Here is a 22,815-nt window from a genome sequence, read left to right on the forward strand (position 1 = left end):
GTGCACCGCATTTCTGCCATTCCTTTTGTGACTTTTGTGTTAGATGTTCGATCTAATAACTCTGCCCAACTTGTTTGCTGTGAATAACAGAAAAAAATATCTGCTATAAAAAACCATGTGAATTGTTTTAAATGAGTAGTTCCGATTCCTAATATTAGTAAAGACTTACCTATCTAGCATATAATATTGGTAATTAACAAAACGTTTAGTCTAGGTACACAATTTAAACTAAACCTGCTTCGGTGCCCTAATCTCTTACTTCCAATAGAGAATCCCAATTCTTTGTATGGAATTTCGAGATTCTCACACTAGCAACTGATGTTATTTGAAATGAATTTTTTATATGAAAACGCACTTGATATCTCTAATAGAAGGTAAGGAATTTGAATAAATATGCTAAAACGGCAAAACAATAGCATTATTCGTTTTATTTCGATAGTTAATGGTAATATATGATGTTGACAAATCAATGATAAAAATTAAATCCAGCGCCTTTTAAAAAATTATAGTGGCGACACGTGACATGTTTTTTTCTAAAGTTAATGCCGCACGAAAAATAACTATCGCAAAAACACACTTAAGGAAGAACACAATAATGTAATTATTATTATATTATGATAATTTAATTTAATTAATATTCTTAACCTTCATGATTATAATAATTAAAAATTGATAAATAGAACATTAAAACAAATTTAAAAAGTTTGGTCCCTGAGGTGGTGAACCTCTAATACTGGCAATATTTCCCCGCTGTGTTGCGGTACATATTTTCGGAGTCAGGAAAACACCAGCTCGGAGGTCAGCCGCACTATTCACCAGGCGTTAAGTAAAATCTTTAATCAGCGCCTATGCACTTGATCTCCACCCAACAGTGAAAAAGAGAAAAAAAGTTTGAGAAATGCTCAATAGAAAACGCCTCAAATATAAACTCCTATAATTGAGCCGTTTGTTATTTCCTTCCGGTCGGGGACCTCGGCAAGCTCTTGTGTTTGTCCGTGAGACGGAGAGTAGCGTCCCATACCATAGCCTGTCTTATCAACCAAATCAAAAATCTCCCATCCGGCCACTTGTCATCGTCTGCAGCGATGGCTACAATTCGAGATGCAGGCATCGCTGCAGACAGAGCATTCGAGATGACTCAAAGACCAAAAATTGCCAATATTAGACGAAAGATAAAACATTGTACCCATGACTTCACTGCCACGAACCCACCGAGGTCTTGTTGAGGTGAGTGAGGTGATTGGTGTGATCTCATAAGGTTGGGAATACAGATTATAAAGACTATTATCTGAGCTCCTTTGAAAGTTAACGGTAGTAAGCAAACTCAACGCTCTGTCGGATGCTAACCACGTGTGTTTCACATCTGTTAAATTCACAATATTGTACTTTGTAAAATGAAATCTAAAAGGATTCCACCTACCAGACTTCTTGATTTGTGAGCAGATGAGAGAAACGCTGGTTACGCTTAACTTGAACGTTTAAAATAGGTATATTTGTTTCATCTTAACGTATAAAAGTATTAACGTGTTAACGATTAATCTTATATATAAATCACTTATGACATCTCGCACCGGCTCCAAGTCTATACTGTATTCTGTGTATCTACTGGTCCGAGAAGATCTCCAACGTACAACTCTGGCGCCGCCGAGAAATCTAGCCAGCTGATCTAACGACGCAAGTGGAACTCTATTCACATCTCCAAGCAGAAGCTAGGCTTGATATGAAACCGCAAGCGTGGCCGTTCCAAGCATACCTGGCGACGTTCAGTAGCAGATGCGGCAAAGAAAGCCAGAAAGACTTGGAGCGAGGTGAAATGCGAAGCCTGGGGTCATACAAAAGTCAAGTTAATTATAATACGTATCTAATCTATCTTAAAATCAAGAAAATAAGCATAATACAAAGATGTAGTTGTCTTATCAAATACATTGCTATCTTGAAAAATCATACACGTATGTAAATACATGTAATTAAAGAAAACCCGCACAATTTTTTTTTCACAAAAAATTGCAGTTACAGATGAACGGTTACAATACCCGTACCGACAACATGCCGTTCTAAATAACACCTATTAATTCACGTTTGTTAAGGTTATTTACAGGTAATTTTAACAAAACAACTGCAAAACATAATCGAACAGGCGAGGTTTGAATAGCTTATTATAATTAAAATATTATTAGATACAACTACAACTAGCTTAATTAGCAGCCTAGCCGTTTAACTAGTGCCTGAATGATGTTCAGTCAGTTGATCAAACAGCTAGGCAAATGACTTTGATCGATGACGATTCATTACTTGCCTAGCCTGTTAACTGATAATTTAAATTAATTCCACTGCTACTCTTAAACTCGAAATGGCGACGGAAAACCACAACTTTGATGGTATTTTCCAAAGGTTAATGAAAAACAACAAGTATGGAATGGAAGTACAATGACTAATAATGTGAATTTGACTGACAATTTAATTTTTAAATCAATATCATTCATGTCGTATGTTTCATCTTTTTTATTTCTGCCAAATAATGACTATATCCTACAAATGGCTTAAGCATTATCCAGCCAGTTTATTAAATGTTGTAACAAACGCTAACGCTGAACATCTTTCAGGCATCTAGTAAAACGGCGCCGTTTAGTTAAAAGGCTGGGCTGTTAATTTAACGGCCAATTAACCTAGTTGGCTACGACATATACATCTAATCTGAAAAATTGAGGATTTGGCCATTTCCCGAAAAGAAAATAAATTAGTATTAAAACAGTTCAGGTCTTCATAATACTCTATATCTGATAAAAGTCTGGTCTGTCCGGATTCGCTAAGATGGATGCTAACAAGCTAAAGTTTGTAGCTTGAAAATAATAAACGTTCTATTAGCAAAAAAATATGGAATACCCTTGTTCGGAGACATATTTCCTAGACTTTCTACGCTATTAAAAAAAAACATATTATTAATAAAATACAAACAACACATGACTCTTAAATTCCGTCATGGGTTCCCATTAAAATGTATTAATAAGGCCCGTTGGTTTTCTGTTATTCATAATAATTTATTTAAATTACATTACAAGATCCGTTCTGGCTAGTAAGCGCATAGCGAAGATTTTCTAGGTGATTTTTCGAAGTAAGACTCCTCTGGGTTGTCATTGAAAATTTGCCTTGACGAACTAACCGTCTGAACATACTTCTACTTTTTTGTACTGCAATGTCTACTTATTAATTCGTCTTGTCCAACCATATTTATTGTAATCAAAATGCCTAAAAAATTACCCTTTTAAGCGTACCTGACTCGTACGCTACTCGACTCGTAAATGAAACGGTTATACGCACTGTTTATCATTTTATAAAAACCTTATCGCTTTAATACTCTTTACATTGACAATTTTTTGGCATTACCTTGATCCACATTGTTAATGGTTTAAATAGTTTTTGCTTAGATTTTTATTACAACGTTATCATGTATAATGCGGGAAACCGAACTTAAAACATTAGACAGAATCTTAGATAAACGCTGTGAAAAAATGTGTGTAAAATTTAGTTTTGGCTACGACCCCCTTAATTTCGTCAAAACGAGTCTTGGAGACGAACCAACTCACCAAGCATATTACATGTAATTATTATACCAACAACATACATAGAATATTAAATTCAATTAAGGGACACGCATACCTTGCCACTGGCTTTTTCATTGCCGAATAGATTCGGTCAGTTAAAAAGTATAGCCGCGACGGAAGCAAGTCACGCATTGACATCACTTATACTGCGTAACAAATGCATTATAGAAACAGGGCCGTGTTCTGTTCTAATTGTTTTTGTATGTAAATCAACGTCAGTTAACATACAGACATAGTAAGGTATTTGAACCTTCGGCTTACTGCAAGGATAAATCACGGTCAATGTGTATAATTTAAACAATTGTTTTACTACGGCCACATGTAATAGAAATAGTGTTTTCGTGAATCTACTAAAAACAGCATAGGTGCATTTCTGAAAATAGATAGAGAGATTTAGATATTAGACAAGTCTTTAAGAGCTCTTATTTGTCAGATTCTGTAATTTCTGTTTTACTGACACTGTTCAAAATTAGGTGCAATTCAATATAACAAAAAATACACTTGTCTTCTAATTTCTTTGTTTCTGCTAATCTTACAAAGTAAATCAAACAGGACCAATAACCATACAATAATTACATTTTTGATAGAAAAAATTATTTCGCAAATATATTTTTATACTGAAGCTATCGCTCACAATTTTGCGGAATATCATGTAAGTAACTTTGTAAATACGTAATAAAATGCAACGTCCTTTACGGCTAGATACAGGCTAGCCGTAAAGGAGCATGGGATTCACATAATTTGAGGTACGTGAATAGATTTCTTAATATGATCAGATTGTCTTACTCAAAGAAAACAATTATTGTATCGACGGGAATCGAACGTATCTCTGAGCTATTACCGCTGTTAACTAAGCCTTGATGTGTCGTTTTAGGTAAAAAATGATAAAACCCGCCAATTTCCGCCTTATTCAAATAAAATGGAAGACTGAAGGATTCTCGTCCAAAAGGCTGCTGCAATTAAAATACGTATCACGTCTTGTGGTGTAAAAACTTTGCATTCAGCACCACTCGATATAGGCCGAGTTTATTATCATTCAGTACGTCTGGCTTGATACGCGTGTTTAGTGAAGAATGTGGAACGAAATATGGACACTTGTTTTGGTTACTGGTCAGTATTTTATAACTTTAAAATCTATTACTAAAGTGATGTACCAATGCTTTATATATATACCAAAGCTGTAGTTATAGTTAAGCCATAGTTTTAATAATTGAAATGTTAAAAATCACATAATATTATTAGATTGTTAAAAAAACTTAAGGTCATAATAATAAATTAAGTATTAGGTATAATATAAAGGGGAAAAGTAGAATAACATAGCCGCATGGAGCCGTTCAAGTATTACGTAAGCAGAAATACTGAAATTTGTCTCCCCCCCTTTCTCTAGTAAGCAAAAGTTAACAAAGTTCACAGAAATAATAGTAACTACAGAAACGTATTAATTTTTTTGTAGGAATCCTGGAAAATGCATTTTTTGTTCAAGCATAGACAAAGTGTGGGTAATATGTGTAAAAAAGTATATAAATATTGAGAAAATCGAAGTCCCCCCCCTCACTTTATTAGTGATTACGTAATAATTGAACGGCCCCTCTGAATGTGACAGATTTTTTTAACGAGGGTGGCTGTTTGGGCCTTCCATACCAAAACTATTATTCCAAAAGCGAGAACTCTAAACTTCATGCTTTAAAGATGCGAGTTAGAGATAGGGAGGTAATCAATTATTGAGGGCAGTCTTTTTAATTTGACCAAGTTCTATAATTAATGCAATCCAAAAGTTATTTCGAAGGTCCAGAAGTTTTACCGAACCAAATTACGGAATTATTATAAAAATTACAACATACTATAAACATAATTTAAATTATTCTTTTTTTAGGTTTCATACCGTTAAGTGAAATGGCAATGTTACGGTGTTATCAAGGGTAAGAAATCTTAGAATACTTTTATCGCAGTTAATTAAGAAAAGATATTTTTCCGATTACTTACAACATGTTTAATAATACATTCTTACGTTTATTCCTTCAACATAGCTAGATTTCCTTTAAAATTAGCAGAAAAAAATGTGTAATTCTAAATAATTTGTAAAAAACAAATATTAATAAAGAGATGCCGTATAATAATCATACGACATCTCTTTCTTCGACGACTTGTTTATATGCTATACACTTACATTCATTTAGCGTTTTAATACAAAAAAGAAACAGAGCCTTTCTTTGACATCGGTTATATGTGGTTCTATGAATTATATATTCTTTGACAGATTCTAAGACAGATGTTATTTATAATAACCCTTATCAAAAAATAGTTGAATCGATGCCACAGACAAAGTTCTATCAAGCCTTTGATTCCTGGATTTAATAATAAATGAATTGATTTCCTTAAACTTTAGGCACGCTGGAATATTTTTATTAAAAAAAACAGATTTTGACCTGATGCAGTTCTCTATACAACAGTCTTTCAAGTTATAAAATATTCTTAACTTGATCTTGTAACAAATTAAATTCAAAGTCAATTATTATTATATAAATTGCGCGATTGGCCTACTTTTATTGAAATTTTGTGCATGCGATGTAACTCGCCTTTCACATGTCGCTCAACTTTTATACAAAAGTTACAAGCACATTTTGCCTCTTATTTAATTGTTTATATAGTCCCTAGTGGCTAATTAGCATGGGTGACTGATACATGGGTGTCTAAAATTGAAGCGAAGACTCGAATACAAATTACTCGTGCCTCCTTTAACAAAATGAGAAAGGTACTCTGCAAAAAAGACACACCGACAGTTTACACCTAAGCATCCTGCTTCAATGTTACATCTGGCCAATTGTTGTTGGTTGCGAAGCTTGTATCTTGAAGGAGGCAACCATTAAGAAATTCGACGTCTTTGAAATGTGGTGTTACCGAAGAATGCTGAGGATAAGCTGGGTCCATAGATTCACGAACGAAGAAGTTCTTCGACGCGCCAAACGGTCCCGAGAACCCACTTTTACCATTAAAGAAGAATTACTTGGGACATGTGCTTCGACACGAACGGTACCGACTCCTTCAAGTCATAATGATGGGCAAGGTCGAGGGGAAAAGATGCGCTGGTAGAAGAAAGAAGTCGTGGCTCTGCAATATCAGAGAATGGACGGGAGTGGCCAGCGTAGAACAGCTGAAGCGCTTGGCGAAGAATAAGAAGAAGTATCAAAAGCTAACCGCCAACCTCCAGTAGTGGAGAGGCACTACAAGAAGGAGAAGCTAATTATCACGGATCTTTCTTAATCCGAAGAAAAGGTCTCATTTATATACCTTGTACATACACGTTTGGTTACGTTATTTTAAACGATAAGAGACAAAAATAAATGATAAGGACAACACATTAAACAGCTATTTAAGGCTCACAGTGAGTATTTGACAAATGAGGTTAATTTTCGTTTCGATAATGCACCAAATATCTATGACATTATCCGGTCAATTATGTACAGGAAATCATTGTCTATAGTATCGAATAAATTTCCTGCAGGTATAGATTAGAGCTGCAGCTATATATTGGTAGCAATGTTGGACTAGTGGCAATAGCATGCGACTCTCGCGATGTTTACGAATACGCTGTATTGTTTAACTTTTTTTCACTTACAGCACTTAATTTATTCATTTTCTTAAGCCATAACAAAATTTTATTGCTAATTCAACACACACTGAATAGTCAATAGAACTTACATGTCTTACATTAAATTTAAAACCTTGTTTACCTTCTTTCTCTCATAAAGGCCGGTATTAAACTCATAAGCGGTACAGTTTACATAGATCACAATCCGCATTGGCGTTACGAAACTGATCATTTTTATTACTTTTCGACTTTTGATGTTTGTCCTTTACCATACAGTAAGTGGAACCTTGAAGGCTTAAGTTTAAAATGAAATATAGCATGAACTAAATGATTAAAATGTATACCTTACATACAATATTCAGTCGTTATAAAACACATCGTAATCATTATACTCCCTCGGTTATGTTTGGAGTATTTTCTAATCCAAGCTATTTATTGTGTAAATCAGTGGCGCTACAACCTCTTTAGGTACTGGCCTCAGATTTTTGAATCTGTTTCATGATCATTTTTAAATCTAATAGGCAAGTAGGTGATCAGTCTTAGTGCCTGACACACATCGTCGACTTTTTGGTTCTAAGACATGTCGGTTTCCTCACGATGTTTTCCTTCACCGTTCGAGCAAATGTTAAATGCGCACATAGACAGAAAGTCCATTGGTGCACAGCCCGGGATCGAACCTACGACCTCAGGTATAGAGTCGCACGCTGAAGCCACTAGGCCAACACTGCTCTCTATTGTAAAACGTTAGTATAAAAATATTATCACAAATTTATGCAAACAGACGATAAAGCCGGTATTATTTTGATCATTTTGCAAGGCCAACGGAAATCTTTAACATTATGCCTGAGTGTTGTAAAATGCATTTAAATGTTGAATTTTTTATTCTAAACAACTGAATATAAAAATACGCGACGAATCGTAAAATTCTGTAGGTATTTTCGAAGTGTGTTTTAAACAAAATGATACAAACAAACGATGAATATACTTTTAGATTTATACCTAGAATAAAACACTATTAAAACTCAGGCTAAATTAGAAGGAACAATATTTATTTATTTTTAAAAATAATAATTATTATGTACAGCTTAGGTCATTAAAATATTTTGTCGAGTTTAATACGTTTTGTCACATAGCCGTGTAACGAGGATTTTGATAATTTTATAAAATTTTACAAAAATATTCACTTTGAATATTAAAGATAAGTTTGTCTTGAACATTACAATGAGTAATTTAGTCACAATATACAAACAAAACAAACATTTAAATTAAATGTTTTTTATAACTACAAAAACATGCCACAAGGACATAATATAATCTACGCCTTTAAAAACCAGTAACACTCCCATCTTTTCAGCTCTGAGCCTCAGTTTTCACGATTATTTTGTTTCTAAAACGGAAGTAGGTGATTGCGTGACGATTTTTTGGGTCTAAGTGATACCGGAATCCTGATGATGTTATTCTTCAATTACGAGCGAGTATTGAATGAGCGCAGCCGGGATTCGAACTTTCGACCTCTAGGGCGAAAGTCGCACGCTGAAGCCACTAACGAATATACATAGCTGATCTACGCTTGCAGGAAATATCATCGACACTACAGGAAACGATTTCCTATACAAAATTTACTTCATTATATCTATGTTATGAGGTAAATTTACATTCAAACAAAATTTACCTCATTACATCTATGTAGTGGGGTAAATTTACATTCAAACAAAATTTACCTCATTACATCTATTTAATGACGTAAATTAACATTCAAACAAAATTTTCCTCATTACATCTATTTAATGAGGTAAATTAACATTCAAACAAAATTTACCTCATTAAATCTATGTAATGGAGTAAATTTACATTCAAACAAAATTTACGTCATTACATCTATGTAATGGGGTAAATTTTGTATAGGAAATCGTAATCGTTCCTATAATGCTCTAAAATGAGCACATGCACATGAACATTTTTGAACATTTAATTTTTTTTTTAATACAGAAAATTAACCACATTGTTCATATAAAGAATAGAGTTTCAAATAGCAATTTAATGTTTCCTCCTTATCACTTTTGCCACTGCATTAAAATTGAAGTAACAAAATCTTGTACGTATATAAGATAATGTTTGTGGAAGACCTAAAATCTGCTAGTCATTCAGATAAACAATATAAACCTAACTTACTAATACTAGAATACAATTGCAAAACAATAGTTACATTATTGAAGTATTAGCAATAAAGTATGGTTGCTCTTGGTTTTGTATTTGCTGCCATCAACTTCATATGATGAGGCCAACGACCTGATTGAAAAGGAAACAATACAGTTTAAATCATTAATTTTATTTCATTGGGGACACAGAACGGTCTGAATTTTGGGTCGTTCGTTATTTATTCTCGTTTCTTAATCGTAAGCATCAGTTAGTTTTCCAAGAATCGAACCTAGAACTTCGGAGTTAATCACAATTACATTATTACTAGCCCATGGAGTAGGTTGTTTAATCATGATTAAAAATATTTAAATATAAAAAGCATGTTATCCATATGCATAGATAATCTTTATGATTTTATGCATGAAAAATAATCAAAAAATGTTTTTATTTACTGCTTCGACCTCTACCAATAACATCTTTGCTTAAATAAATATGACTTAACTTTATACTAAATAACGTTTAAAATTATATTTAAAATTAAGGCCAAGAAAGGAAGGCAACGATGTCGCATTTCTATTAAATCTTAACCTATAAGTCGATTTGTATAAGAACAATTATTTTATTATAAAAAACTTCTGACAGCAAGCTCTCAACAAACCATTCCAGCCAAGCTGTTTAGGTCGTTGTTCGCTTCCGTAAACTAAATTAAGCCATGGGTTTTGTGTCCGAATAAAATAGGGACAAATAACAACACATGGTAGCTATTTGTCCATATTCTCGACGTCCACAGCGAAGTAACTCTGTAGCGTTGTACGGAGAATAGAATGTGGCTCTTTATCTATTCATATAAGATGTATAAATTCATTATTGTTGTTAAACTGTATTAAATATGAGCTATTGAAATATTCTAGACCTTCAACAAAATTGCAACGCGACTAATAGAACTACAACGTCCTTTTTTTCATGACTTCCTCTTTAATAACTATACAACAAACAAACATTACTTGCTGCAATATGAGTACATCGTTATTTATTTATAAACGTTTTTATGTTTATAGTAATAGGCCATATAATTGCTTCATATAAAGAAAAAAGTAAAAAAAAAAATAATAATTTGATTAACATTTTTCTATTGCTATAAGTGTCTAAAAACTACAACTTAATTAAATTATGTGAAAAAATTAATGATGCTGTTTAAAAAATTGCTTTGTTTTGTGTATAATAATGATTACGTATTTATAAATGATTTTAGGTCTATGGATAATTTCACAACATTCTCACTGGATAACCCAACGTCTTTAATAAGGTCTTCATGTTTCGATACATCTCTACCTACCATAGTGTATACATTTGGATACAGAGGGAAATGCACTGGTCCGGCCACTTCAGCTATGCTTAACGGTTACATTAACACAAAGAAACGAAATGTCATCCTTCTAGACTGGGAAGAGGAAGCTAAAACTAGAATTCTCGGCATATCTTTGAGTTACGCCGTGTTTGCAATGCCCAATAGTAAACGGGTCAGTATCTTTTCATTAGATAAGTATAAAATATATTATAACAGTAGATACTATAACAGCGGAATGGAGTTTTTCTATCCTTTTACTCAGAAACGCTACCAACCGTTAATTTTACGACTCATGAACAGATAATTTTTATTATTATATACACAAGCGATAACTCAAACATGGCATATACTAAATTATGTATAATGTACATAATATTTTTATAATGTCCTTTTTAGGTCGGTCAAGAGCTGGGCGCGGCAATCTTAAAACTTTATAAAGATGGGCTTGCTATGGACACCCTTCATCTCATTGGTCATTCACTTGGAGCGCACCTCATGGGCTACACTGGAAGATGGATCCGCGAGCAAGGAGTGGTCATACCAAGGTGAACTATCAGTGCAGCAGAACCACGTTTATACACGCAACCTCAAGTATACACCATTACTAGATGGTTCTCCAATTTATTACATCATCGGCTCACAATGCAGCTTTGCCTTCGTGGTTTTGGTGTGTTATTAGCAAGAAGAATATATTTTTATGACCTCTTCAACAATACTTCTAAACCTATCTCAGGTATCACATAATCTACTGATGTTTAGTGCTGACAAAAGTCGTGGTCATAAAGACGGTTGCTGACCACGACTGCCATAAAAGTGCACTAAGTACACATAAGTGTACAATGCTATACCTAACATAGCTTAGGCAATTGTTTATGAAATGGAATATTAAATCTAAGACTGGAGGATATTATAAACCTCAGCGGTCAAACTAGATATGACAGCGATAACTGTAGGAAGAAATCCGTTTTCACTTTAAGAATAATGTTAATTTTAATAGTATTTTATATTTTTCAGAATAACAGGCTTGGACCCAGCGAGAGCTTTATTCGAAGGAATTTTAGCTACTCAATCCGGATTAGATCGAACCTGTGCAAGGTTCGTAGACATAATCCATACGAATTCTGGAAATTATGGTACCACCAAGTCTGTAGGTACAGTAGACATCTGGCCAAACTATTCATCAGATGGTATGCAACCCGGATGTCCCAGAGGATCACATCCTATGTTCAGTTGGGATGGTAAGAGAGCTTTTCAGATTAATATCTGTGTGTCTACGTATATTGCAAAGTTATCGACTTATAGAATACTAGTAATAGGTAACGTTAAGAAGTTTTGTTTTCTTAATTCATATGGATATTCCAAGATTTTAATTTTATAATGACATAATTAGATAACAGTGTTAGAGCTGCTTTTGAGACCCGCGATGTCAATACACTTAACTCATTCACTCACTCACACATTTACTCAGGTGTGATGATAACGGTTCAAAAAAGAGAAATAAAGGGGAAACGGATAAAAAAATAGGTTTAATAATGTCATTATTTTAAGTAAATAAGTTTGTTTATGGAAGAGCTTTTTCATGGTGTTCCTGGTGTTTGATATAATTTAAATAGTTTCTGTGGCTCATTGCACTATCATTACAGACCTCTGCAGTCACAATAGAGCCGTCGAATACTTCGCGGAATCGTTGAAGGATGGAACTGATTTTCCTGCAGCTTCAGCTACATCGTATGACAGCTGGATTATCTCTGACGAACCTTCAAACGACACCATTTATTTAGGCGAACTAGCCAACATTCGGTAAGTCTTAAACAAAAATAAAATAAAATATATTTTCTGGTTCTATTAAAGAATTTACTTAATTACACTTTCATTTATATAAATTATAACATCTGATGGTGTTTCACCGTCAGTTATAATTTGGAATTTTCTAATAAACATGTGCTTTTTTGCTACGTTAACAGGAATACACAAATAGGAGTTACAATTGAATACCACTCAAGCATCACTTAGAAATAATAGTGGCTTTTAGAGAATCCTGTTTAAATATTACTTTTTTTAGATTCCAAAGCATGCTTAAAAGTAAGCCAAGACAAGTGTCTATACTAATTACAAGAAATGTATGAAACGTTTATACACAGGTAGATAAAGGATTAATTAAAAAGCATTTGAAATTAAAATTATAGTTACTTAGTCACTTCACGATCATGTCATTGTATAGTGACGTGAATGATTTATTAATAAGGACTCTCCGTATACAAATGTTTCCAAATAGTAAACCCAAGTTGGCAAACATATTGGTGCTAAACCTTTTATCGGCTTAATATACATTTTAAAATTTAAAAGAATGTAGCAAATCTTCCCTAGATGGCGGTCTTAAACACTTGTTATGTTTTTAATTTTTATTTATAAACTAGGATACCCGATTCTGGAATGAATACTGGAATAATTAAATTTCGAATTGGTATAATTAATTAATAAAAAATTATTTTATTTTATTTATTTATTAACACTTCTTTACATTACACTTTACATTGACTGCCCTTGAGAGTTATATATCGACATTGCAAACGCTAGAAACTGAAAATTTTAAACGTTTTAAGTCGAATGGCATGTTGTTTTCATCAATCAAAGGAATCCGTATTTTATAAATATAATAACTCCAATCGAAGAATATATATTATTATTATCTAAATATATATATATATATTACTTAAAATTGATATCTTTGTCTGAAAGCATTATTTTCCAAATTGGTACACCTGTTTGAACATTGAAATATTAACTCAATATTTTTTTTACTAAGCTCTCGGGGTAATTACTACTTATCAACAAATGGTCAGTCTCCATACCATAAAGGCCTAGATGGACTAATGCCTCACGAACAGGAGAGAAAACGAAGACATGTATCAGAAATGTATAGTTTAATGGGGTAAGATATTAAATATGTAACACTAATATTAATATGTGAAAATATATTTAATTGGCTTTAACCATAGAATACATAACATACCATACCTTTAACTCCCATAACTTTCGTTTATTCATTTTTAAAATTATTTTATTGACTCACATAATAAATATTCAGTCCATGTCGATATACGTAACATAACTATAGTTTTTTGGTTTGTGCCCACAAATAATCGTATTAAGGATTAAAAATTATCGTGTTCAGGAGGATAATAACCAAAAAATATTTGGAAAAAAATCAAATTAATGGTTCAATGTTTCTACGATATACCATAGTCGTTCAAACCTAGATATAAAATTATCCCATATTTACGATAACAATCGTAATAACCCTGCCCGAAGGTTTTTAAAAACGACTAAATAAAACTCAAAAGTTTTCATTGCATTATTTATTTGTAGTCTTACACAAAAAAGTCACATAAAATATAGTATTAAAATATACCGTTCACTTAACCTAACTTACCTACTTAATATGAAGATGCGAAAACCGCACAATGTTTTGGCCTACTTACATCAAATAACATTTTACAACAATCACAGTAGTAGTAACATACAATTATACACTAAAAAACCTCATAACTTGAGCATTACATACTGATTGGTATACAAATACTGAATTTCCGAGTCATATAATACGTAGGTAACACTGAAAATGTTTAGAGAATGAAAAACGGCTACCGGGAGAAAGATGCCAATACTTTTATTGTTTTTCGAAGTAATCTCCGTTCCTCTCGTTGCATTCAATGGACCACTGATAAAAGCAGCGGAACCTCGAATTGTTTTTTTAGTTCTTGGAAATAAATGAATGTCGCAGGGGGCAAGTTCAGGACTGTATGGCGGATGACTTGGATCTCGACACCAGTTATAGTCAAATATTCAGTTAAACAGTCCGTTTTGCGGAATACGCTGAAGCAGTGTGGTGGTGAAGACGGATCCTGCTTCGAGGGCGCTGCTGTCCAATTTTTTTCCAAGACAACAGGCAAACAGCGATTAACATACCAGTCTGCAGTAACTGTCCTTCCATCTTCTAGCACAACTGACCAAAGACTGAGGCAATCATCTTTTATTCTTGACTTCTTTATTATCATACTTCTTCTTATAGGTTACCAAGAAGTTCCAAAATTGAAATTCAAAAAGTTTTCATTGGCAAGCTGGCCAGTACTAAACGTTTTCAGCGTTACCCACGTGGGCATATTAAATTCTGAGCATTCGAAAGTTTTTTATCGCTTAATTAACATCCAATTACTAAACTAATTTTAGTTGTAAGTTTAATATTTACAAACAAATAGCTGTGAAAAAGAACGTAGAAATACTACTAATACGATATTTCTCGATTTCAGAGTTCTGGACGCATTGATTGGCTTTTGATAAGCAATTTGCCCCAATGTAGAACACTGCCACTGGTTTTCGATTTTAATCAGATAATGTGTATTGTGGTGATTTAGATTTTAAATAGAAACTTATCTTTTTTACTGTCATTACCAAAGGAATATTTTTGTCTTTCCAGTATTTGTGCCATTAAATTGTGTATTATATATTTAAGAAAACCTGTAACTTATTTATTGGGCGAAGAATTTATGTTACATATATTAATACGCCCCTTATTCATAAGAGTCAGTCTAATTGCACCGTTTTAAAATAACTCGTCTATCTCTTCTTCAGAGTATTTAAGTGCAATATTATTGATTAAGTTAATATTGTTATTTATACATTAATTACAGATAAAGACAAAAGAAAGGCTCACAGTTAAACTAGGAGCCTCATTTAATTAAAATCCAATTATAAGTTAAATGGATATTTTATATGTTACTTTATAATTACACATCGTGTCATATTAAGAGATAATAAATGATTGATTTAAAAAAATTGTTTAATTTTTATGTTAATTTACCCATTTTTTTATATTAAATAACTATTTTATTTCTAGAAAAACCATATATGTATTCAACGCTTATTTCTATTGGCAACACATCTGGGCATTTTCCCTGTTGTGTATTATTTTAGGTTTTTTGAAATTTTATAAAATTATTTGTACTAAATTGTAACTTAAAATGCTAACAAATTTTAGTATGACGCACTTTAGTCAGTGCAGTATAGGTTTTAGATAAAGTAATTACTTTATCTAAGTGTAATGCTATGTGGGCGTTGTACAATACATTTTTTTCATGGTCGTGTCAATGTCGACAATGGTAGTTCCGATATGATGCGCCGTAGAACCGATCGCTTCGAATGTGTTTGCGAGCCGTTCGATTGCTCGCGACTGAAAATACGTTACGTCACCCTAAATAATTGTGATAAAGCTCAAAGTACACATATAAACTCAGCAGATAGGTGATTACCAAAACCTCAACTACTTTTCAAAGTACTTTAATTATCCTATTTTTAAAACTTGGATAGTAGTACAATGATTTTTTCACTAAAAACATGGTATTATATGAAGGGTCCGCAGACTAAAGCACATAAGTCATTTTTCCCTATATTTTTTGTTAATCGCCAGGGGCATTATATTGGCTCGACTCATAGCTGGACTAAAACACACATGTCAAATCACTATTATAAGTAGCTAAGTCTCAAATTGTTCCTTATGAACATTTTGATAGCTACCAATTTGTAATCAGGCTAAACAACATAAGTGAACTTATGTGAAAAGGAACAAATACTCCACAGTCGCGTTGTGCCGATAAGGAACGACTTATGTTATAAGGTACCTAATAATTTTAACACCGTTTCTCAAGTGTCTTACTACCCACTTAATAAAAATATATCGTCAAAGAATTTTGTTGAACAGCAGTCAACTACGGGTGGTCTACAAGTGGTTACGCGATATTTTTTATAACAATCCTGTGGGATATAACTGTTATTTTGGCTTCAGTCTTAACTTTGATTCTATTTAAAACAGTATGTTCAATGTAAGGACCGATTCTCTTTAGAAGTTCGACAAATCATTTTTAAGGAAAACTGGCAATTTGGTTGTTATACTAAAAGATCTTCGTACATGGCTTCTTTATTAGATATAGAAGATAAAGCATCTGTAAGGATACGTACAGAAGAACCTGATAAGCAAAACATATAAGTATAATCTCATTGTCAATGGAAATCGTGAACCAGTTTGTAGAGGTTGCTTACTTAAAACTTTGGATGAAAGTGATAACTTTATAAAAACAGTAGCTTTAAAAAAAAGATCCTTTACCGCTGGTACTGAAACAGACGATAAACGTGGAAAAAAACACCTAAAAATAAAACTTCAGATGACAAAAGATTACAAATAAAAAATCACATACTTTCCTTCCCATCTTATGAAAGTCATTACACGCGAAAGAGTACTTCAAAGAAATATTTACCATCCCACAAATGTATGATCAATATAAACTGTCTCGACCCAGTGATTGTTCACTGGGTCGAGACAGTTTCCATTTCCAGTTCCAGACAAACATCCCTTTATAAAAATCTACACACAAGAATTCAAGAAATTAAAATTATCATTTAAAAAACCCCGCGCCGATACTTGTTTTACCTGTGATAAATTTTAAATGAAAATAAAACTGTGTTCCGAAGAAGTAGCAAAACAAGAACTGATGTCGGAGCACCAAAAGCATGTGCAATTAGAGGATGGTGCATACGAGGAAAAAGCATTAGATACAAATATGTCTACAACAGATGACACCTATCAGACTTATACTTTCGATTTGCAACAATGTTTGCCCACTCCTATGCTAAAATCATCCGTTGCTTTTTATAAACGCCAACTGTGGACCTTCAACTTAACTATACACGACAACAAAACGGGAAAGTCTTACTGCTATGTATGGTACGAAACTATAGCAGCACGTGGAGCGAACCAAATAGCCTCATGTTTAATCAAACACATCTGTACTATGGTTCCTCCATGTACCAAGCATATACCATTTTATTCCGACACATGTGGTGGTCATTCAAGAAATTCCCATGTCACTGCTATGTTTACATGGGTCATGCAGAACACACCAGTCCAGACAATAGACCATAAGTTTATGATTCCAGGACATAGTCATTTAGAAGTAGATACGGATCACGGTATCATAGAAAAGAAAAAGACTGACATCGAAATTTATCAACCCCCATGACTGGATACAGATAATAAAGTCCAGTGGAAAAAAGTTTCATGTGATACTAATGAATCGCAACGACTTTTCGGACTTTTCTTCATTATTAAAAGGACCATTAGTCCTTAGATACAAAGATACTACTGGAGACCAGTTCAAATGGCTTGAGAAAAGATGGCTAAGGTATGAAAAAGACTTTGGTATTATTTTGTTCAAGAATACCTTAGACCGAAATTGTGATTTCCAGACTTTGAATCTGAAGAGAAGATCTTCAGTAGTGCCCGATGCTGTACCAGTGATAACTAACCAACCTATACCTATATCCAAAGAAAAAAAAGATGATCTTATATCACTTTTTCCGCTTATACCCGACACATTTCATAGTTTTTACAATAATTTGCCTACTTCTGAAACAGCTCGAAACACACTCCCTGATGTTTTCCGTAGTGAAGAAGAGTCCAATAATTAGATAATTATTAATCATACACACACACACCTCTCTTCTGTGAGTGTATGATTAATATTATTATCTGAAATAAAAGCAACACTTCACTAGGCCTAATCACTTAAGTCATGTATAAGGTGTAATTAGTAAATAATACGTATCACATAAGTCACTCAAAGTCCGCTTTTATCTTATTTTTTTATAGTTTTTTATGTTCATCTAATGTATTTCTTGTTTAACAATGAAAGTGTAATAAATAAATTAGTAAATTCCAAATACATTGATTTCTATTATGTTTTTTGTTGTTCCTGTAAAAACTCAAGTGAAAATGAATTATGACTTATGTACTTTAGTCTGCCGACCCTCCATATGTAGTCCACGTTTCACAATCAGGCATCACAAGTTTTTGAAATCCTAATACTTGTACCTAGAGAGATACTCCACCATACAGAAATGTTTTTATAAATTTTCTCAAATAAGTTAATATTCGAAATTCTAGTTGTCAAAATATTTTTTACTTATGTAAATATAATATAAATCTCCGAATGTTTCACGTCCCTCAAATCAATACAAATTATGCTAAAAACTCGGTTTTGTATCGCGCTGCCCGGACATACAATGACCACTATTTGGGCCTTGACTTGTTTAGATTATCGCGGAATGTTGTTAAAAAATGTATTAAGAATATCCATAGCGCAAAATCACACACATCATGAGCACACCCCACATACACACCATCACGTACACACACTTTTACATCATCACACTGCACACAACACAACTAATTCAGGCTTAGTTAAATAAATTAAATCACATTTAGTCAAATGTATTAAATAATTTTTGTTTGTTTGTTCCCTTTTAAAATATTTTTGCTGTTAAATGTATGTATCATCTATGTATTCCATCTTTGGCTATATTCTCAGTATATTTGTTTGTAATCTTAATATATATATTTCTTGTGTGCGTGTGTATGTGACTGAACTCCTCCTAAACGACTGGACCGATTTAGACAAAATTTTTTGTGTGTGTTCAAGGGGATCTGGGAATGGTTTAGATTCACAATTTTGTCCGCTGGACAATGTTTTTTTAATTAATTTTCAATTTATTAGTTGTTGTTGATTTTGGAATGTTTTACATTGGATCCGACAGACGGCGCTACCATCGCAGTGTCAAATTTTAAATAATATTCGAATTTGAATTTTAGTCTGTCCCGAAATTAAAAAAAAGTTTTGTTATCATTGTGTTATATCGTGTGTGACCATGTGCTGGATCGTTAGATATTGTCATAACATTTGAATAATAATTTTCATCAAAATAGCTTATTAAAAATTGAAATTTTGAAATTAAAGACGTGTAGACAGGACAACGTCTGTCGGATCCGCTAGTTTTATATAATTTATGTTAGCTGTAGGAGTACTAAATAAATAAATAAATAAATATTATATACCTGTATTTGAGAAGCTTCAGCTAACCTCTCCATTGCTTGAGAGCTGACCTGAGAAGCATGTGCTAACTGAGACATCGCTGTGGCTTGTTCACTCATCACTTTAACCTGAAAAATAATAATAATACTCAATGTATAAAACAAACGTTGTGTAAAACAAAAAACAAGTTTATTGGCAGTTTTCTCTTCCGTTTTACGCCCTTGATTTGAGAAGTGGTAGTAAATGTAAAATTAGAAGCATTTAATGTATATTTCTTTTTTTGACATTCATAAGTGTACATTTTGTTACATATAGGAATAAATGATTTTCGAGTTTGACTTTGTCAATATATATGTAGATTTTTATTTTTTTTACAGTTACAACATGATCACTCTTTGGGTCCATCATTTCTCTGACACTTATTAAGCAACTATATCTTTTATACTTATATATAACATACAAATTTGGATTGCTATATTATAAATAATTGTCCTTATATAATAAACTTTTTAATGTATATATTACTTGTGATCCTTCCAAATAAAGAACATGATCTAATAGATGTTTAGATATTTGGAAAAGTGTATTACCAGTTTTTCCATAAGCATCATATTCCGTTCCTCTAATGAAATAGGTTCTGCCGCAGGTTCTCTTGGTGGTTCATCAAAATTAAATTCTTCATCATCCATTTCATGATTTTCTTCAGTAGTCTCTTCATTTAAATAGTTGTTCTCTGGTATATAATGAGATTCTACTTTGACTGAACTTCGGGGTTCTGAAAATAATAAGCTATTTATAATTTATTAGTACCTTAATTACAGAAAATGTGTATTCAAGAAAACTTTTTTAATATTTAGGTTATTTAAAATGCTTATATAAAGTACTTATATATACATATTTATATATATATATATATACTATAATAAATGCGACTTATGTCATTATAAGTTCTAAAAACAGAATAGTGTTGTATCATGTTTCAGAAAATGGAAACCGAAAAACAGAAATGGGAAAAATATGTTTTTCAAACTAATATAGTGATCCAAGCCTTCAACAATAAAATATAATTAGGAAAACAATTACAAAACAAACGGATGTTCTTCATTTAAACTAAGTCTTAGTAGTTTATCTTATCTTATTTATTTATTCAATTAGTCTTAAGACAAATAAGTATCAGTGGCGAAGAGTCCATACAAGCCGATTCCCACCGGGTTACCTTTCAAAAATCAGTTCCATATTCATACAAAAGTATTTACATTCTATTTCATTAACAAAGTATTATTAATTAAATGCCTGCGCGATTTACAATAGCAATAGTAATTCTTAGCAATACCCTAAGTATCACATTTCATTTTATAGTCGTAAATTAATCAGCGCGTCAATTTTTCGTACCTAAATTACATTAAAGGTAACTCGACGAATTACAGCTTATCTCGGCCAACGTTTTACTATGAGGCGAAAAGAGACAGAGCGTGTCAAACCATCTCTTTCTAATGCTCGCTAACTGTACGTAAAATTTAAAGAAAGATAAGGCTGATCGCGACCGGCTTCCCTTTGCCAAAATTTCACCCTTCGCCACTGATAAGTATAGTTAGGTTTTGATAGGAAAAAATAATCTTTATCAATACAACTATGTAGTATACTTACTATAGCCAGAATCATTTTGTAGGAATTTGTCCCATATCCTTCTTTCAATACTAGAACCCAGAATACTTGGATCACCACCACTTGTTACAACTTTGGCTCTTACAGTAGATTTTTTATCTGCCCAGAACTGGAATGATTAAATATTACTTTAAACAAATGTTTATATAAACTGTGTCCCCGCCATACAAGAATTTATAGAGAAATAATGCAAAACTGTTAGTGTACATATATATTAGCAAATTTTTATACATACAAAAATGATATCATTGCCACTTCTAGTAATGCATAAGTAATTTTATCTTGTGCATTGTATAAATAAAAATTGTGCAAAAAAGAATATTATTTAAAATTCACACTTTCAAAAATTGTTTTTGACTCAATTTTGTTTAATAATATAGACATGTGAATGTAACACTGAACAAAGTATTTTTTTGGTTTATCACCTGTCAGTTCGCCATTTAGTGAACAATTAGGAATTAGATTTACCTTCACCCATGACTTCATGGGCCGTGTGGGACCTTTCATATTATTAACAATACTGGTGAGTTTTAACCACAGCTTTTTGCTTTCATTTCGTCCTTCCATACCCCTCATCTGACTAAGTCCTAATACTGGGTGTTGCTCCATGAATTCTGTAATTGCCACCATTTGTTCTAGGCTTGGCCGACCCTGAGTGAAAATAAGATGTATATAAGATATTTTTAATATAAAGCTATTTGCTAATTGTTGACCAGATAGGAAGGTAGGTAGTAAAGAGGGTTGTTATATTTTTTTATGAATTATTAATAACACAATGTAGTTTATGGTGGACTTTCAACGTTTTGCTTTTTAAAGGTCTAAGAAATGATGAAACACTTACATCAATATAAAAGCTGCAACATCTGTATTAAGGGGCCAAGTTGCAAATAATATTATATACATCAGCTACTTGTAAAGCGTTATAATTAGTTTATTAAAGTAGTCTTACCGCTACGACTCGTTCCGTCATTTTTGTTTTTCTAGAAATCAAAAAACCTTATGGATTCGAACAATGACAATTAATTTGCGTTATGGGACCACAAAATACAAATTTTAAAATTCTTAACGCCTATAATTATTAATTCTCACTAATTTCTCATTTCGCACGAAGTCTAAGTCGAGACATAATTTCTATCGATATTCGAAAACCACTCGAAAAGACGAAAATTTAAGTCGAAACTGCAATACGCATTTCACAAATCGTAATACAGATAATGTAAAAGCAAAGCAATAGTAATATAGTAGGGGATACTAATACTGTCTGTCTACAAAAATTTAATGCCCTCTTTATGTTTCACCCCTTAACTAGAACAATAATATCGTGATTATATACTCATATTTGCTATTTAATAAAATTGCTGAATACTTAGACGTACCTAGATAAACGCAATTAACATAACCTTTCAAATTAAATTAAATAGTCGTTGCAATTCAGAAACTGAACCGAAGGCGTAATATTAAATCAGCTTTAAATTTTAGTAGAGAAAGCCTTCATTCATGCCTCATTTCCTAATCAAATTAATTTTGTTTTGGTGTCATTTGTGAAAAGAG

General features: G+C 32.6%; 2 protein-coding genes across 5 annotated transcripts; one reads left to right on the plus strand and one right to left on the minus strand.

Annotated features, from left to right (window-relative positions):
• The first annotated feature begins 4,534 nt into the window (after nucleotides 1-4,534).
• LOC111002742 (phospholipase A1) lies at nucleotides 4,535-15,442 on the plus strand. Its single transcript, XM_022272950.2, has 8 exons — nucleotides 4,535-4,712; nucleotides 5,476-5,521; nucleotides 10,583-10,850; nucleotides 11,075-11,223; nucleotides 11,693-11,916; nucleotides 12,322-12,478; nucleotides 13,485-13,610; nucleotides 14,989-15,442. Exons 1-8 carry the CDS (start codon nucleotides 4,676-4,678, stop codon nucleotides 15,014-15,016), a joined length of 1,035 nt encoding a protein of 344 aa, XP_022128642.2. The 5' UTR covers nucleotides 4,535-4,675; the 3' UTR covers nucleotides 15,017-15,442.
• Nucleotides 9,045-22,811, minus strand: LOC111002743. Of its 4 annotated transcripts, none has more exons than XM_022272952.2 (6): nucleotides 22,214-22,588; nucleotides 21,733-21,915; nucleotides 21,247-21,373; nucleotides 20,190-20,374; nucleotides 19,623-19,727; nucleotides 9,045-9,480 (listed from the first exon to the last, which is right to left on the minus strand). In XM_022272952.2, the coding sequence occupies exons 1-6, from the start codon at nucleotides 22,232-22,234 to the stop codon at nucleotides 9,460-9,462; spliced, it is 642 nt and encodes a 213-aa protein (XP_022128644.1). In that variant the 5' UTR covers nucleotides 22,235-22,588; the 3' UTR covers nucleotides 9,045-9,459. The 4 variants fall into 4 exon arrangements, with proteins under 4 accessions (XP_022128644.1, XP_045485325.1, XP_022128643.1 ...); XM_045629369.1 differs by lacking the exons at nucleotides 9,045-9,480; nucleotides 22,214-22,588 and adding exons at nucleotides 14,199-15,908; nucleotides 22,641-22,811; XM_022272951.2 differs by lacking the exon at nucleotides 9,045-9,480 and adding an exon at nucleotides 14,199-15,908 and having other exon boundaries at nucleotides 22,214-22,578.
• Nucleotides 22,812-22,815: the final 4 nt, after the last annotated feature.

Source organism: Pieris rapae, chromosome 9 (genome assembly GCF_905147795.1).
Source record: "Pieris rapae chromosome 9, ilPieRapa1.1, whole genome shotgun sequence".
Lineage (NCBI taxonomy): Eukaryota > Metazoa > Arthropoda > Insecta > Lepidoptera > Pieridae > Pieris > Pieris rapae.

Excerpts from the sequence above, each read along its gene's own strand:
- LOC111002742 (XM_022272950.2), top strand. The coding sequence starts at position 4,676 with ATGTGGAACGAAATATGGACACTTGTTTTGGTTACTG. Across the intron at positions 12,479-13,484 it reads GGCGAACTAGCCAACATTCG|CTCTCGGGGTAATTACTACT; the intron begins GTAAGTCTTAAA and ends TTTTTTACTAAG. Across the intron at positions 13,611-14,988 it reads GAAATGTATAGTTTAATGGG|AGTTCTGGACGCATTGATTG; the intron begins GTAAGATATTAA and ends TCTCGATTTCAG.
- LOC111002743 (XM_022272951.2), bottom strand. The coding sequence starts at position 22,234 with ATGACGGAACGAGTCGTAGCG. Across the intron at positions 21,916-22,213 it reads TGACGGAACGAGTCGTAGCG|GGTCGGCCAAGCCTAGAACA; the intron begins GTAAGACTACTT and ends ATTTTCACTCAG. Across the intron at positions 19,728-20,189 it reads TGATGCTTATGGAAAAACTG|GTTAAAGTGATGAGTGAACA; the intron begins GTAATACACTTT and ends ATTATTTTTCAG.